The 17,290-nt window shown below is 38.5% G+C and overlaps 1 protein-coding gene across 1 annotated transcript in view; it reads right to left on the bottom strand.

The window, feature by feature from the left end:
- The window catches only part of VWA3B (von Willebrand factor A domain containing 3B), a 97,521-nt gene that overhangs the window by 24,915 nt on the left and 55,316 nt on the right, over positions 1 to 17,290 (bottom strand). The window contains exons 16-21 of the mRNA XM_054975038.1: positions 16,599 to 16,783; positions 12,562 to 12,654; positions 11,331 to 11,370; positions 11,046 to 11,202; positions 7,339 to 7,457; positions 2,291 to 2,341 (exon numbers count right to left, since the gene is read on the bottom strand). Of these exons, the coding sequence (XP_054831013.1) occupies positions 2,291 to 2,341; positions 7,339 to 7,457; positions 11,046 to 11,202; positions 11,331 to 11,370; positions 12,562 to 12,654; positions 16,599 to 16,783 (645 nt within the window). The remainder of the gene's footprint in view (positions 1 to 2,290; positions 2,342 to 7,338; positions 7,458 to 11,045; positions 11,203 to 11,330; positions 11,371 to 12,561; positions 12,655 to 16,598; positions 16,784 to 17,290) is intronic.

Here is a 17,290-nt window from a genome sequence, read left to right as displayed (position 1 = left end):
TAAAGAATACCACAGTGCTTTTATAAAAAGGTCATACATTAGTATCTACACACTTATTTTAAAAAGGTGGGCTAAAAAGGTCATATTAGTATCTAGACATATTACATTGGCTCACTACCTCTGAATAACCATTTTTGTGGTCAGACATTATGGAGAAGACTAGCAGATTCATGTCTTGCTGATGAGCTGTCAGAGACAACTGACCGGCCAAAAAAGAACACTAAAACTCATGGTTTGATCCAATAGTGCTATTCTTATTATGATTATACTGTGCCAGAGAATGAACAAGGTACCCTATGCAAGAAATACCTATGGGATTCAAAGAATAATCTTGGGAAATAATTCTGCTGCAATTCTCCAGCAAATGAGACAAGCAATATTACACAGAATAAAAACGTGGGGAGAGGAGGATCTCAAACCAATATAATATGGTGGAAATATTCCTCTCCAACCTGAAATATGGCACATTAACCTAACTCCAGCCCTGTAGCTGTCCTATTCACTATCTTATCTCCAGTTGTTGGACCAATACAATTATTTGAGTCCAGTGAATTATCTGGATGAAGTTCATGTTACAGAACTGGTAAAGCTAAGTAGATGTGGAATTGATCCATATCTTAGTGAGTATGAGGAGGTTTGCTGACAGTAGGGGCACAAAGAGAAACCATCCAACAATCCATGGCTGGCAAGTAGAGATGGGCATGAACCGAAATATAAACCAAAGTTTGTGACAAACCGGGCCAGTTCATGGTTTGCAAACAGGCAGTTTGTGGGAGCACATTTCTGACGAACCACAATGAACTTTAGAGCGGTTTGTTTGGTTCGTGGTAATCATTTCCAGGAGCCATAGAATGGCCCTCTTGACAGTCAGAGATGCCAACTCACAGAATAGTAAAGAGTCCAGTAGCACCTCACAGAGTCTTCAACAGGCTCTCCTCCAGCCACCAAGTTTGGTCATGAAAATGTGAGATGGAGTTACAGAATCTTCCTCTCCATCCCACATTTTCATTGCAATTTTTCATTGTGAGTTTGATATTTCTGACTGTCAAGGGGGCCATTCTACAGCCCCCCAGAAGTGATGAACCATGAATCAAACGAACTGGTTTGTGAACCAGGGAAAGTTCATGAAAGTTCGTGGTTCATGAAAAATGACAATCCACAAACCGTAGTTTGTGGCATTTTCCTGGTTCGTGCTCATCTCTACTGACAAGTCATTGAGTCTGCTTTTTTGGTGACAAGGCCACCAGAGGGAGTGCTGAGCTCATACCCCCATCCCTGCAGAGGCCTCAAACTGGATAGGGAGGAGGTTGAATCTTCATCCTGATTCACCTCCTCCCGTCAGGACTCTCCTGCCCTTCTCTCTGAGCTGGCTCTGTGGAGAAAGGAGTAGCCATATCCTTCTCAGCTCCAGGCTGGAGAAGCTTAAATAGCTCCTCACAGTCCCTACAAGTTCCTCCCCTTCCTCTGGTTTGTGGACAACCAGCCAATCCTTGATGTTGCCTTCCAACCCTGGGAAAGAACTTGGAAATGGTTTGTGCCCCCTTGTGGCCAACTTTGCTCTGGCCTCTTCCTTGGCCTGACTCTATCAAGCTGTCACTGGACCACAAAGACATGGCTGGCCGTTTCTGGCCTGCCAGGGCTTCAAATCAGATCACTGGCAGCTCACCACCCATTTCTGCTGCCCTGAGGAATCCTGGCCCTGCAACTGCGCTAAGAACTGGCCTTGCCTCTGGAGCTATGGGTAAACCCCACGTCCTCTTATCTCTGCTGAGAGATTATGGTCCTGCCCTCCCGTCACGCCTTTATGGCGTTTGCAGGACTGGCATTGGAGACCCCATACAGCTCTGACTCTAGACAATGGAGACCACTGGAGACTCCATGTAAGCTTCTCAGAGCAGAATATAAATATTAAGTAATCTAGGCAAGTACTATAAATATATTTTAGTTAAACAACTTAAGGTTTGAATGTAGGCTGCATACATTATTTTATTAACACGGGGAGCAGCATGTTTGCTACTTCCATCATTCAGTGAATGCAGCACTGACATTATTTGCATACGTGGAAGCTTCAGTCCACATCAGCAGAAACAACAAATGGATATGTGGGCTACTGAAGATTGATCTGGAAGTTACTGAAGAACCAGATGCAAACATTAAACAGAAATCAGTGCTGATGCCAAATACTGTTAAGATACATTTCAGAAGACGCCGAGCAACTCCGGCTCCCAGTCTATGAATACCTCCAAAAAATTAATTTCTGAGCTGTATAGCTAGAAAGCAACATCCTTACTTGTCTTTCTCCTCCTGAGATAATGCTCTCCAGACAATTAGATCGAGGCGCCTGTTAACAAAAATACAACAGTTTCTCAATCAATCCATGTAGGGTTAGGTAGCTTAATTTCATTAAACAAAATTGAATGCACTGTTGTACAGATGCTTGTGACAAGCTGTATTCTGAGAAGGTGAAGTGCTAAACCACTCTTAGTCAACAACTATGAAATTCAAATTATCATTTGAAAATAAAGGTGACATGAACAATCTATCATAAGAGCAACTTGATCATTTTAGGATCGTTGACAAATGGAAGCAAATCCCCACTGCTGCCTACAAGAATTTCCCATTCAGAATGTAGTGTTATAAATAAGCATAAAACAAATTAAATGTTACCAAAGATTAATGTTGTTCTAGCTATGTTATACAATTCTCATAAACTCCGGGAGCTGCAGCCAGAGATGGGGTATATCTGTAACATTCACACTTCATACATAAGTGGAAATATCATTTGGATATCCAAATATCATTTGGATACACTAGACAGTGTATACATTATAAGATTCTGAAAGCTCTAAACTCTTGAAAAGAAAAGTAAACTATTTTATCCACTAAGACATTGAATAATGCTGCTTATGTTTTTCTTGCTCAGTTCATGCATTTTTTGAAAGAGGGTTGTGTCTACAAAAGCTCATGACACAAGAAATGTATTAGGGTCTAAACTTGCAAGGAAGCATACTTAAGATTGTGCTGTTAGACTTTAAGGTGTGGCAAGGCTTTGTGCTACAACAGATTAAAGGGGTTATTGTTACATGACTGACTGTACGGTACCAAAGGTATCAAACCACAAACACAAGAAATGGGACCCAGGCATCTGCATGCCGAATGAAGGAATGCAAATGCTATGAAAGCAAAGGGGAATTTCACAGCACGTTTGTCTTGAACACACTACTTTGTCTTGAACACACTAATGTGAATGTAGATTTCAAATCCTAATTAGTTTGCCCTTCAATAATCAACTACCTATGCTTCCTCACAAATACATGCTTCACATTAGAAAACTATAAGCATAATCTGGGGGCGGGGGGGAGTAGTCTACAACTAAGCGGCTTTGATATCCATGGAACTAGAGTGCTTAGTTGATTCAAATGGGTGTTAGCTGTGATAAACTTTCACTTGATAGAGCCTGTAGAATGACCATACAAAATGGAGATAAATCTGATGACAATCTGAACCCAAAACTTACTGAATTAATGGAAGTGGATTTTTTTCAAAGCCATTGGTCATCATAATATTTCAAAGCCATTGGTCATTTTTTAAAGTTTACAAATTAAAATATGCAAAACATATGCTACTAAAATACTGGACTATCTTTAGAAGAACGCTATTGAGGAACTATCATTCTGACAGCAAATCAATATTCCACTAATAAAAACTCAACCAATTTTAGCAGTTGCAGCAGCGACCATCATTCACTGGGCCAGTCTAGTCCAGGACACTGAGAAGCAAGACTTTGCAAGAGGCCAGTTCAGGCATCAGAGACTCTTCAGGTGCAATATCCTTCCTGATGGAATTTGGCAGCAACCCTAGACTAATCCACTCTCCACTGAACTGCAGCTGTGTCTCTCTGGCAGTGTCAGGAGGACAGAGCAACCGCTGAAAGCCAGAGGCATTTCTCTGCCTTTCAGGGAAAACAAAGCACCCCAGGATAATGTGTCTGTCTCATGTGAAGAACCTCTTTGTTTATTCACAAGCATGAAATCTGTTTGCTGGGATATTTATCTGTTAGCCATTTGCTCATTTTTTTACGCCTGCAATTATTTTAATAATTCTTCACAGCTTCAGGACTACGGGCGGGTGGGGGGCCCTCATGTTCTCTGCAGAAAGGAAACTCTCTCCTTGTAGCAGGCATGACATGATTGCTATAATCTCCTCTGGCTTTAGTTCGATTTCATGCTAATAACATTTAGATTATTAATCTTCAGAAGAGAAGTTAATGTCTGCAATTTTTTTTTTGCTCTTGTTGTTCAAGCTATTTGTACGCAAAGACAAATTGTGCAATTTAGCAAGTGTCAAATACATTTGTAACCAATTGCAATTCAGAAAGCTGTGCCACAACCCTTGCAAATTCAATTCCCAGAAATGTTAATGCAGCATTCATGGCACAAAAGGCAAGTTTGAACAGATGCTAGAGAGTGAAAAATGTAGTTAGTACTTGGTCATTTACAAACTACTCCATACTGAAAATTGACTTGGATATATTTCAGTTTGGAATGGTCTGATGGAAAAATAGTAACTCTTCCAAAAAGTCATGCTATTTTGGGTCTGAAGGGGCCTATAAATTCTCCTGTTCTAAACACTAATATATCTCCGTGGGAGAAATTCTGGCTGTATTTAAGCTAATAAAAGAATTCTTAATGATTTTATAGCAAGAGTTAGGATTTTGTGGTGGAATTTAATCTCTCTTTTATTTAAAGTGCAGTTGAAAACCACAAGGCAAACTATGTATCATGCTAAAATTCACACACAGCATCAATGCTCTGAATAGCTAAGTTATATATAAGTAGCAAAATATTTATTTCATGTTATATATTTATTATGTCCTGGTCTTGCTCTTAACTGCTAATAACAAAACATGTTTATGTAGATCAAGCTGAAATCCTAAGCACATTTTTCTAGGAGTAAGCTCTATTGAATATGGACTTACTTCTCAGAAGTCCTGCTTAGAATTGTTCCCAAGCTGCATTAGTATAATGTTTGTTAAAATATGATAGGTGTTACAGAGAAAAGTGGAAAATGAAACACGTATTATTTTTCTTTGTTATTTTCAATCTTTGTTCTTTTTCTCTCTTAGTATTCTTTTTTCTTTACTTTTTTCTTCCATCTCTCTGCCCTTTTTATTGGGCTTTTCATTTTATTAATAAAATAAAAAGTATTCCCCAACTGCATTTCTGATTTTAGCCAGAGTCAGTGCAAGTATAAAAAGACCAGTGATCTGGTACTGAGAGTAGTCCATAAAAAATGTGACCCAAACTGGGAGACGCAGGCTATTCCAATTGCATAATTCTTGCTTGCATAATACATATTCCACCTTTCCTCAAATTTCATGATTGATCTATTTCTCAAATATGTTGTAGATTTCACCATTACTGCATATTTGGCAAGTTTATTTTCCCATTCTTCTAAGCTGGGACAAACATCTGATTTCCATTTTGCTGCATAAATAATTTTAGCCACTGTCACCATGTATTCAAATGTGTCTTCCAAAAATTTTGGTAATTTATTAGGCAATATCCTAATAGCATATTCTTAGCTTCCACAGGAAATCTAAATTTTAATATATTCTGCATTTTCCCATGTATTTCCTTCCAGTATCTTTTTGCTTTTTTGCAGGTCCACCACTCATGGTGAAAGATTCCATCTATATCTTGACCTTTCTAACATTTCCCTTTATAATTTTTATCTACTTTCTCAATATCCTTTGGAGAAATATACCTTCTGAAAAACATTTTATACCAATTTTCTCTTAGTGTCTGTCTGGTTGAAAATTTAATTCCTTTTTCCTGTAACCATTCCCATTGGTACATAGGTAATTGCTCTCTAAAATTTTGCGTCCATTTAGTCATACATTTTCCACTACTTCCACTGTTTCTAGCTGAAGTAATAGCTTGTATACCCATCATAATAAATTATCTTTATGTTTTATAATCAGCTGTTTAAATTCAGTCATCTCTCATAAAGCTCAACTTTCCTCGTTTTTAATCTTTCTTAATCTTGAAACTGATTGATATTATGGTAACCACTGAATGTTAATTCCTTCTTCTATAATATCTTGCCAAGTTTTAAGTTTCCCCTGAGCATTTACCGTATCTTAAATAACCACTTTTATTTCTCATAGTCGTATGGTGAAAGGCATCTATCGAGGACATAAGTGGAGAATTTGGAGGATTCAGTACGCGCTGACATTTAAACCATATCCAAAAGAGTCCATCTCTGATTATCTGACTCCTTTCTTCTGTTATAATCCTTTTGATTGATTTCTTCATCCATAAATAATTAATTACGTAAGCCTTTCTCTAAATTAGCTGTTTCGAGTTTTACTATTCTTTGCTTCGTATTTTTAATCCAGTCCACAATCCAAACCAGACCTGTCACTTGATAATATAGTTTTATATATAGGACCACTAACACTTCTCTCTTCTTCTCATCTTGAAGTACTATACAACTTATTCTTGACTTATTTAAAGAACTCTTGATAAGTTTCAAGGAACATCAGGTTCTTAAGAAAATAGTGATAATCTATATAATTAAGTAGTTAATGGATCTGGCTTCTCAAGACTTTTTTTTACTTTAAAAATACATCTGAAGATAACATAAGCATTATTTTGCAATGGGCAAGAAAATTCCTGATATTTTAGAAGTTACATGGTGTCTATCTTTGGTTATATAGCTTCTTCCAATATTTCTCTGAATGAAATATTAATTGGTATTAACTGCCTCAAAATCTACTGAATGTTACAACAAATTCTTGATGAGCCTCAGCCAAATGACAAAGTAGATGAAGGATAGTTGCCCATAGCAAAATTCCAGTACAATTTAATAGAAGGAATTTGGACACAGCTTTAAACCCTTTTTCATCTTTCGCAAGTACCAGCAGCAGTGGTAAAGAAAAGATAACACCATCTTAAAGGTGGAATATAAACATTGGTAGATATATGCCTTGGAGCAATTGGACTGGGAAGACATTATTCTGAAGGCATGCATGCTTGAATCTGTCATTTTAAAGCTGCCCACAGCAACTGCTCTAGAAGGCATAGATCCAATGTCTACCAACATGGAACACTTGAAAATGCCACTTTCTAATACATGATTAATTACTCTACCACACTTGTGTAATATGAATGTACAAAATGAAGCCAACATTCCCTTTCCTACTGCTTCTATGAGTGTGGGGTTGGGGCAGTATCAAGAAACACAGAGGTTAGTGGGCAAACAACAGTTCAAGTGGTTAGACATCCAAGATGAATCCAATTAGCTACATGGAAAACTTCTGCCGATAAAACTTACCTTTCATATTCTTTTATTGCTTCTTGCAGCTTCTTCTTGTAGGCATCAAGATCTACTGCCTGAGGATTAATCAGTGTCACACATTTCATATCATTGCTCACATGAGCAAAGGGGAAGACCTACAGTGTAAAGGAACCAAGACTTCAAACCATTGCAATATTCAAGTCCACATGGTAAGTCCAGACACGGAAAGTCTGAAGATACTCTAGAGTAAGTTATGAATAAGCAAAACTACCAGAGTAAATGAACTCTCACCCCACCCCAATTTGTTAAAAATATAAATCACACTGGGTTGGATCCAGACAGATAATGACACAACAAACTCAGATCTTCCCCACTTTCCCCTCCCATGGCAGACCTTCCCGAAGCCAGGACAGTTGATTCTCGGGATCACAGGATACATCAATCAATCAATCAATCAATCAATCAATCAATCAATCAATCAATCAATCAATCAATCAATCAATCAATCAATCAATCAATCAATCAATCAATCAATCAATCAGTTCAGTACTTCTTTCATCTAAAGCCTATTTTTCTTACTGAGATAGGTTACAAAAAATAAAAGACCATTCAAACAGTATAAAATATCCAGTAAAAATGTAAAGATTACAGGACCAGGATTACAAATCAGGAAACAATGCAAACAGAAAATCATCTAAGGCATTATATATCATAAAGAATGCAGAGTGGATTACAGTGATAGAAGACAGAAAAGTAAAAGTAAGATGACACATACAATAAACACTGCAATAGACCACAATTCTTTCCCTTGTAAAAGCACTCTCTGGACTGCTCCCTTATAGTGCAATTATGACCCTTTTATAAAACATCCTCTTGAACATTTTAGCACAGTCTGCAGAATGACACAAGGGTGAGAGCTTTCCTGATTTTCTCAGGCAGGACATTCCACAAGACAAGAGCCACAACAAAGAACATGTGTGTACAGGCAGTTGCTGATCTTATCTGCTTGCAAGGATGACACCCCTCAGAAGGCTTTGATCAGATGAGCAATGCTGTAGTGGCGGAACATAACAGGAGGGGTGTTCTGCAGATATGTCAGTCCAAGACCATTAAGGGCTTTGTAAGTGATAACCAGTACCACGAGCTGAACCTGGTTATTGATCAGTAACCATTGGAGTGACTACAGAATGGGTGTGATATGCATGTTCTGCCTAGGTCCAGGTAATAACTGAGCTGTAGCATTCTGCATCAACTGGAATTTCCAAGGACTTTAAGGGGAGAACCATGTAGAATGTGCTACAATAGTCTAGCATTGAGGACACCATGGTATGGATCCACATGGCCGGACAGCTGGGTCAATGTAGGGGGTCATCTTCCACATTAAATGAAGATGTAAGAAAGCATTTTGTAACTATATTAACTTGTTTTTCCAGTAATAATGCTAGGTCCAGTATAATCCCTAGGCTCTTAACTGAGTCAATGAATGTCAGGTGGAACCCATCAAATGAGAGAAGCACAATGTCCTTCAAGACTTCATACTGTTCATACTTCACTATGAAAATCTTCATAGCTAAGTTTTTTCACATGCCAGGTTTATTTCCTATGTTGGTTTAACGGAAGTCCTCCTGTAGAGATTCAATAGTTAGTTTAAACCACATGTACTGCATTTACTTGTTGGCATGATTCGTTCAACACATGTTTACACTCAGCTCCCAGTAAACTGAGTTTCATTTTTCATGTTTACACCCCCATCTTTACTTTGCAAAAAGAAAAACCCCTACCAATCAACAGTAGTAATGCAATATGATGTGTTAGATCCAGTGGTTTGTTCCTGCTAAGTGAGGAATATTCCAACGGAGAATGACTCCTTCCATTCTTGGAAGGTCAGAGGAGGTGTCGTTGTTCAATGGAAGCTTCCTTGCCTATTGGAAGGGAACCGCTGGATCCAATCCAGTTGCTCTCAGTAGGTCACTGAGGAGCCTTACAGTTCTGCCTTCTTATTTTGCCACCTGCAAATAGGCTGGGCTGATGATGAACTCTGGGGGTTACATAAGGGTGAATCCCAACAGATGATGCAAGGGTTAAGTAGAAAGACTAATGCAAAAATTGCATTTGAAATTAAACCATACATAATTGTGGGAAATTACTTCCAGCCTGTGGAAGTAAAGTGGAATTGTGGGAAATTACTTCCAGCCTGTGGAAGTAAAAACCCTGAGAAAATAAAGGCTAGTCCAAGGGCCTGCAACCTATGGTTCTGGAGCCAAATTTGGCTCAGTACAGAACCAAATATGGCTCCTTAATAATGAAATCTTTAAGTTAAGATGCACTGGAGAAAGAGGTAGGATGCTAGAATGACCAATATGTGAAGGCAGATCAAGATGGGTAACCGTGTTAGTTTGTCTGTAGCAGTAGAAAAGAGAAAGTGTCCATTAGCACCTATAAGACAAACAAAATTATGGTAGAATATGAGCTTTCGTGAGTCAAAGCTCACTTCTTCAGTATGTGAATAGCAGGCAAATATTTTAACCAGGCTAAAGAGTTTCTCAGAGAAAGAGCTTCTTAGAGATGCATTACAGAAAGAAAAACAATAAAGGTGAACAACTGCAAGTGCTCTAAGTTTGAACCATGCACAGATTTATGCCACTTCACTAATACAATCATTCAGGATGCTCCCATGTGCTTTTGACTTACTGCAAAAACACGTGTGCCATTTCTTAACAAAGGACTTACAACAGCCTGTGTTTCTACTGTGGAAACTTTATGGATTATTCATACTGGCTCACTGTTGAGCTTTCGTTCTTTAATTATAACAGGTTGCTGCTGACCCCTGTGTTAGATTCAAGGGAAATACTGAGCTCTGATCATCCGTGTTTGTATGGCTTGGCTGCACAGAACCTCATCGAGCACGTGCAAGCCCTAAAAATGCAGTGATTCAACAGAGTCCAGTCTCTTTTCCAGGTGACTCAACTCTGTGCATTTTGTAACATGTTGCTGACATAGCATGTAACACTAGTGGACCGTCACCCACAATCAGTTTTCAGGTACTCAGTGACTGCACACTGACACCTATTGGTAAATAGTGGCTGGGGAAGACAAGAAAGACAGGGCTGAACACTCCTATAAGCAGCAGGTTCTATTTAAATTTTTTCAGACAATAATCATTTTGCTATGGCTGCCATAAATGCTATGCATATCAGCCACAGCCAAAAACCATTCACAAAATTTCACAAAAATGTTCAACAGCCATCAAAAAGCATCTCATTCTTTCTTTCACCAACATGGCAAAAAAAAGTTTGTCATTTAGGTCCCTATCCACTAAGTTTTGTTAACCCTTCAATAAATCTTCTTCTCTTTGACTCCATAACCCTCAATTGACTAGGTTCATTCATGTGAAGGAAAAAACAGTAACTAGAAAAAGAATGGCATAAAAGCTACAGTTCTCCTGGAGGATACGGCAGCTCTGAAGAGCAGACTCCATCACATTACATCTCCACTGACTTCTCTCCTGTCCCAAAACTCTGCCTTCCCAAGGTACTACCCCCAAATCTCCAGGAATTATCTGGAATGAAGTTGGCAACCCTCACACCACACTTTCACCAAATGGGAGACTATTTGGCTCAACCCTAACTGTACATAACATGCACTCTGCCAGGAACAAGAATCCAATCATTTGATACTTGCATTCAAAAACAGTTGTTCATTTGGAATTTCCCCAAAAATGGTATTTTAAAAAAAAGACTTACGTCATCAAATACTTTTGAAACAACGTGTTTGTCTAGAATTGGAATGTATTTTGCTGTGCGAGGAACAGCTGTTGGAGCTAAAGCATCCATTATGGTGAGTCGCCTAGCAACCAAACCATGAGTCCTTAGCCACTGAACTGAAGAGAGATCTAAAGGGCTTCATAAAAAAGAGAGAGATCATAGTGTAATGAGATACAATAAGGCATTCACTATGTTTTTAAAAATCAGTTAATTTCATTTTATATATATATATATATATATATATAAATATACATATATACTTACTCTATATTCTTTTTTTTCTCAGGCTTTTGAGTCTTCAGCTCTGCATGGAAGACATTTTAAAAATAAAAATGTTACATAGAATTGCATGTTTGGGGCCTGTAACATGGGCAGCGAAGAACACAGAGCACTGGAGATGCATGTCCCGACATAAACGAGACAAGAGAGAATGCACTAACCTGCTTGTAGCCTAAGGAGGGGAAATGGCAGACATGTAGATAGAAAAGTTGGGCATGTATTTGGAAGGCACTGAGAGGGCTAAACTGGCAAGATCTAGCCTGGCTGATGCCAAGACTAACTGGGCCAGAGTTGCAACGTCTAAGACCCGCTGAAGTCAAAGTAAGACTCAGGCTAGACCCAGTTATATTTACAGGAGTGATGAGAGGGGATCACTAGGTGGATCAATGCTGGGCCTGGGAGAATATTTCAGCTTTTGCTCTGCAGCCTTGAGCAGTTCACAACAGGCAGATCTGGAGGCCCCCAATTCTGGCTGCTTCTGAGAGCATGGAAGCTTGCAAAACTACCAAAAGCTGGGTTCCAGGAATGGGAGGTCCTCAGCAAAACTGCCTTTGAGTGTGGGGACCTCCACTAACCCCACCCTTTCCAGAGCCCATCCACTCGCCCTACCATGAAGACAAGATGAAATGGGGACTCTGGGGTCTGGTCCTCTAGGAAGACCCAATCCTAGGTTGTGCCTGAAGAGGAGTGAGAGAAGGCAGTCAGCCTGTCCTTTCCCCAACAGATGCAGTTTGTCATAGACAGCCCTACCAGGGTAGTGGGCCCTCAGTAAGTGCCCAAAGATGCCGACTCCAATATCAACCTTTTAGAATGACTCGACAGTCAAGCCTCTAAGTTCATTTGCATAACGAACACTTAATTTTTATGTAGTTCTCCTGAACACTGGAGCACCTTGAACTTCTCCCAGTCTGTAAGGGCAGACATGGCCGGATGAGCTACATAATGAAGCATGAATTGTGTGCACCTTGTCCAAGAAACAAGAGTGAAGTCAGGATCCTCACTCTGGCAAGGATAATGTTGTTTCCTTGGGGGTATGGAATGGAATCCAGATTAAACATTCTAAAGCGCAACAGATTTTTTTTAAAAAGGCAAAGTACGTCAGAGGAGGAGAATGTTGGCTGTAGAGTCTATTGAATGGGAATGAAGGAAGGAATTGACCTGCAAAAAAATTAGAAAGGTTACATTTGAAGAAAGATCTTCATCCCCTGCAGCTTACCCTTTCGTTCAGGAGATGGCCTCCCATTTGGACTACTTTCAAAAGACTTTGTCGCATAACGCAGAGTTCTGAGCATACTGCTCCTGGTTTGCTCTGTGGAGAAAGAAAAAAACTGCCTACGAATTTGTGCCTATAGCGATTTAGGCAAGAGCTAAGTCCCCAGAGGTAAGTATACAGGCTCTATAAATTGTTTTCTGCCTTTTCCAATTATATAACGCTTCAAAAAAGCATAGATCATCCTTCAGCAAAAACTTTAGCTATGCTCCACAAAATATTCAGTAGACCGACTAAAAATTAAAGGCAGGCCCAGAATTGTGCCCAGATTTGGAATTTGCCCCCAATCCAGAAGTCAGATGTAGATCACCACCACTATCAGAACTAGTTCTACTAGTCTTGCAAGACTATGGAAATATTTTAGCCAAGATGTGTCAAGGGGACCAAGATCCTCCAAAACTAAATCCAGAAGACAATGAACTAGCACTGCTATCTCAGAAAACTGATCAGGCCATGAAAGGAGTTTACGATTATGGGTTTGAACTATCTTCTGGACTGCCTAAAACAAAGCAGGCATCTCAAAAGACCAATCAAGCCACCCAAGAACTTAAGAAGCAGTTGGAGAAAACTACTGATGTGAGAAAGGGAACTGAATATCGACATTCACTACAAGCAGACTTTAAATTCAGAAAAAATAATTTATGCTTCCATGAGGACTATGTGAAGATCTATGATGATTTCGACCCAGGAGGTCCCATCCCCCCACTGAGATCCCATGAATTACAGATGTAAAGGAGATATTGAAGGCATATATTCTGTTATATGCAATTATGGTTGACTATGTTGCAAAATTGCCATCACTTTACTTGATATATAATAAGCAAAATACGCTACAAAGTAAAGTTTTAGAAGATTTGGTATTTATAATAAATAAGAGGTAAACAATTTAATTTATTTATAATAAATTAAGAGGTAAACAAATTAATCAAAATAGTAACGTATGAGGCTAATAGTTTCCAAGAATAAGGAAATATTGAAACCAAAATATGTGGAATTCCCCTCTCAGATAGAGCTTATATCTTAAGGTCACTCCTCGGTAATGTTTTAAGTTCCAATTTATTTTTGATGGAGGGGGAAAATCCCTATCTGCCAGTTTATTTACATACATTCTTGAAGTAATTATCAACTTTTCCTCCTTTTTTTCTATTTTTTTTTCTTTTTTTCCCTGAAATATCACTTCTTTCTTTATGAAATACCATGTTTCTCAGGAATTTTTATTATATTGTGTGCAAAACTGCCATCAATTTGCCTTACATATAATAACCAAAATAATATCAAAATAGCAACTTGGTATGTTAAAAACTTTTTAAAATGAGCAGTTCTGAAATCAAAATATGTGGAATCTTCCCTTTAGATAAACTTAAAATTTAAATTAATTTTTTCCCTTCTCCCTGTTGGAATATCATTTCTCTTTTTGTGAAATACTACCATGTTTCTTGGTCATTTCTGGATGGATTAATATATTAAATATATAATAGCTTAATTTTCTTATTTAAGAGTAGACTAGTTTACTAATTGCTAGATAAATAACCAAGTAAAATGAATTAACTCATTGCTGACGGAGAGGAAAACTTTTTTTAGTAGTCTATGTATTTGATTATTTATATACTTGCCTAGAGTAAGTTTTTCTGTTCTTTTTCTTCTTTTTGCTTTGTTTTGAAGTAATATTTCTGCCTATAGTGTCTTTATTATATCTTTTTAATTATGATTTCTAATGGATCAACATATAAAATATACAATAGTTTAATCTACTAATTTAAGACTAGACCAAATTTTAACATACTAGTCAAGCAATGGAATTAATATTAAATAATCTGTGATAGAATTTAATGTGGATACATAACAAATAGATGTTTATAGTTTCATTCATGCAGCATCTTCAACAATAGGTGGAACTATAATTTGTATTGCTTTGGACTATCTGCTTGGAATTGAGAAGGGGTGTGGAAAAAAAAGTTCAAATATTTTATTTATATTTTGTAGGTACCTCAGTTTATTATTATTCAATGTATTTCACAGTATACATAATCTGTTAGATTTATTTAATAGTTTTTTGTATAAGGTTCTATGCACTATTAATTGTTCTTTCCTACTTCTTAAGTGGGAAAAAAAGAACTAGTTCTACCAGGAAACTGGGAGAAGGAGCCTATATCATTTCCTCACAGGCTTAAGAGGATTCAGTTGCACTCATGAATTTCCTCCAATCCTGCTAAATGTACTAAATAGTACTAATAACCTAGAAGTTAAGAGACATCCTTCAAAATTAAGAAGTCCAAGAGACTTACAACATAGTTCCGAATAGTGCTTTTCACTTTAAAAGTTTCAGAGCACGAAAACAAGGTGTCACCTCTGGTCCACTTTCCTGTTTTTGCCCCACAGTAGGCTGGACAGGAAAAAGGCAAACAGACCACTGGAGGAACTGGGCAGGAGATGCAGCAACTGCTTCCTCATCTGATGCCTCGGAACTGTTAAAATGATTGTGCAGACTGTCATCTAATACAGTGAAGCACCTCAACATTAAAAAGTTATGTATCTTAAAACATGACATTTATTAAGAAAGAAACTCCACAATAATTAGATGCATATTTTAAAAAATAAACTGCAAATAATCCTGGCATATTTTTAAAATACATGGACAAGGGTCCTTTCTGGATTTCATTCCAAACTCGTTCTGTATCCTTGTATTCTCTTTTTAATCTAGGCTGTCATTCATTTGCACAAGGATTGCATCACTTCTGTGATTTGAACAGCACATAGCACACTTGCATGTGGAACAAAGTGAAGCAAGAAACAGAAGGAATTCAGGATGTAACAAAAATTAAAATCAAGCATTGTATTGCCCTATCCTCCTTGTTAGTTCAGAAGTGGCTCTATAATAGGCATGAACCAAATCTGACCCTTCAGTATCCGTAACAAATTTTGGAACGTATCTTCAGTTCTTCATTGCTCTGTCTCTATGTGGGTTCCAATGCTGAAGGGTAAGCCACCCACAACAAGGCAGGTCTAAAGCATAAGATCTGGACTCTAAAACAGGTGTCAAGCTAGTTTCGCTTTTGGAATACCCAGGAGGGGTTTCCACCTTTTAGGCCAAAATCATCCCCGGGATGTTGCCTACTGAGGTACAAAATAGGGCTGCTATATCTTCAGAAAATCAAACACAAGCCCTCCTCAATACTGGACAGATATCCTGCTAGAGAAAAAAAAGCAAGGATTCAACATGCTTAGGGGGGTTACATAGGTTTACGCCTCTCCAGACAACCACTGTGACATTTAGCTACAAGTCCCAAAATAACAAGTTCACATGATTTCTAAAAAACAGGGTGGGGGTGAAAAAAGGTCACCTTCTTCCATTTTTTGAATCTCATACTTTTTATTTTACAAAGTTCTTATTTTCAGTTTTTAAGTGAAGTGAGGCATGTTTAGCCATTATGTTCTGAGGAAAACTCTCAATCTAGCAAAGGGGTCAGGGGCTCCTATGTGCCTCCTCCATCCCCTTCTTTTTAGGCAGAAAGTTTAAAAAATGAACTGGCCAGAAAGAGGGATCAACAAATGCAGAACAGCCCCATTTGTTACTTTCTCCCTACTGTGAGGGAGACAGCTCCCCCCACTCCTGCCCATGATTCATTGGAGGTTGAGAGTTCTCTCAAGAATATAATGCCTAAACAAAGTCCCATTTCTCACAAGGAGAGATGAGAGAAGCCAACTGTGCATAATAGCCACCATAAAAACCAGTCAATGTGATAGAACACTGATACCAGAAGTGTGTCCAGAACCTCAGCCTTACTTTCTCTCCGCTATGAGTAAACCTCAGTATTTGATTTTGCTGATGGAAGATGTAATCCATGTAACACTGAGTCTGCCACAGCAGTGCTGAAATGAAGGTGGGGTGCGATTTCATACGAAAGCAGTGCTTGGTTGACTGCACTCAATGTATGTCAGAGATGAGACACCTTTTACTGAATAATCTCTGTATTCTCTTTTACCTGCATATAATGCTTTCTTCTTTCTGGTTGGACTCTCAGAGTGTGTCTGACGTCCATCTGTAACAGGCTGTGGTGAAGCTGATGCCGGCTCTTCAGAGGCACAATATGGCCTATCTGGAGGTGGGGGATTCAGTCCCTCAACTTGTGTGCTTACTGAGGATGCAGTAAAAGCCTGCCTGCGATGTCTGTTTAAGAAACAGACATGTCACTAGCTGTGCCAAGAAGTGTGAAGTCTGAAATACTGCACTTTTAATATGTTTTGTGGAACTGGAGTGGAGGGAAAGCTGATCCATGTGCTTGATGCTCAGAAAAGGTTCCTGGAAAACTAAACAATACAAAAAAGTATCTAAAGTGATCTCAGGTAAGTTAACAACCCAGCATACTTTCTTTTGGTGTATAAGAAGTCCAGCTTTTAATATATCCTACTGGGAGCTGCTTATAGATACTTGTTTCTCATGGTGCAAATTCGCTGTTTTGTGAATGGAATTTTGCTCATGGAAAAGACAATTATGGAACGATACACCCGACTGTCCAGTCTGTAATGGTCACCTTCCACATTTGGCTCTCTCCTTACAGCACATTAGTCTTTTAACAGGTGCATCACAAACAGGCATTTGTGATCAATATTCAAGCAACATTCAGAGCATGGAAACGGCAGCTTAAAGTTATGGGGAATGAATCAGGCCATAGGC

Source organism: Eublepharis macularius, chromosome 3, assembly GCF_028583425.1.
Source record: "Eublepharis macularius isolate TG4126 chromosome 3, MPM_Emac_v1.0, whole genome shotgun sequence".
Taxonomy (NCBI): Eukaryota; Metazoa; Chordata; class Lepidosauria; order Squamata; family Eublepharidae; genus Eublepharis; species Eublepharis macularius.
Note: the sequence above shows the minus strand (reverse complement) of the source record. Positions and strands in the feature narration are given on the sequence as shown.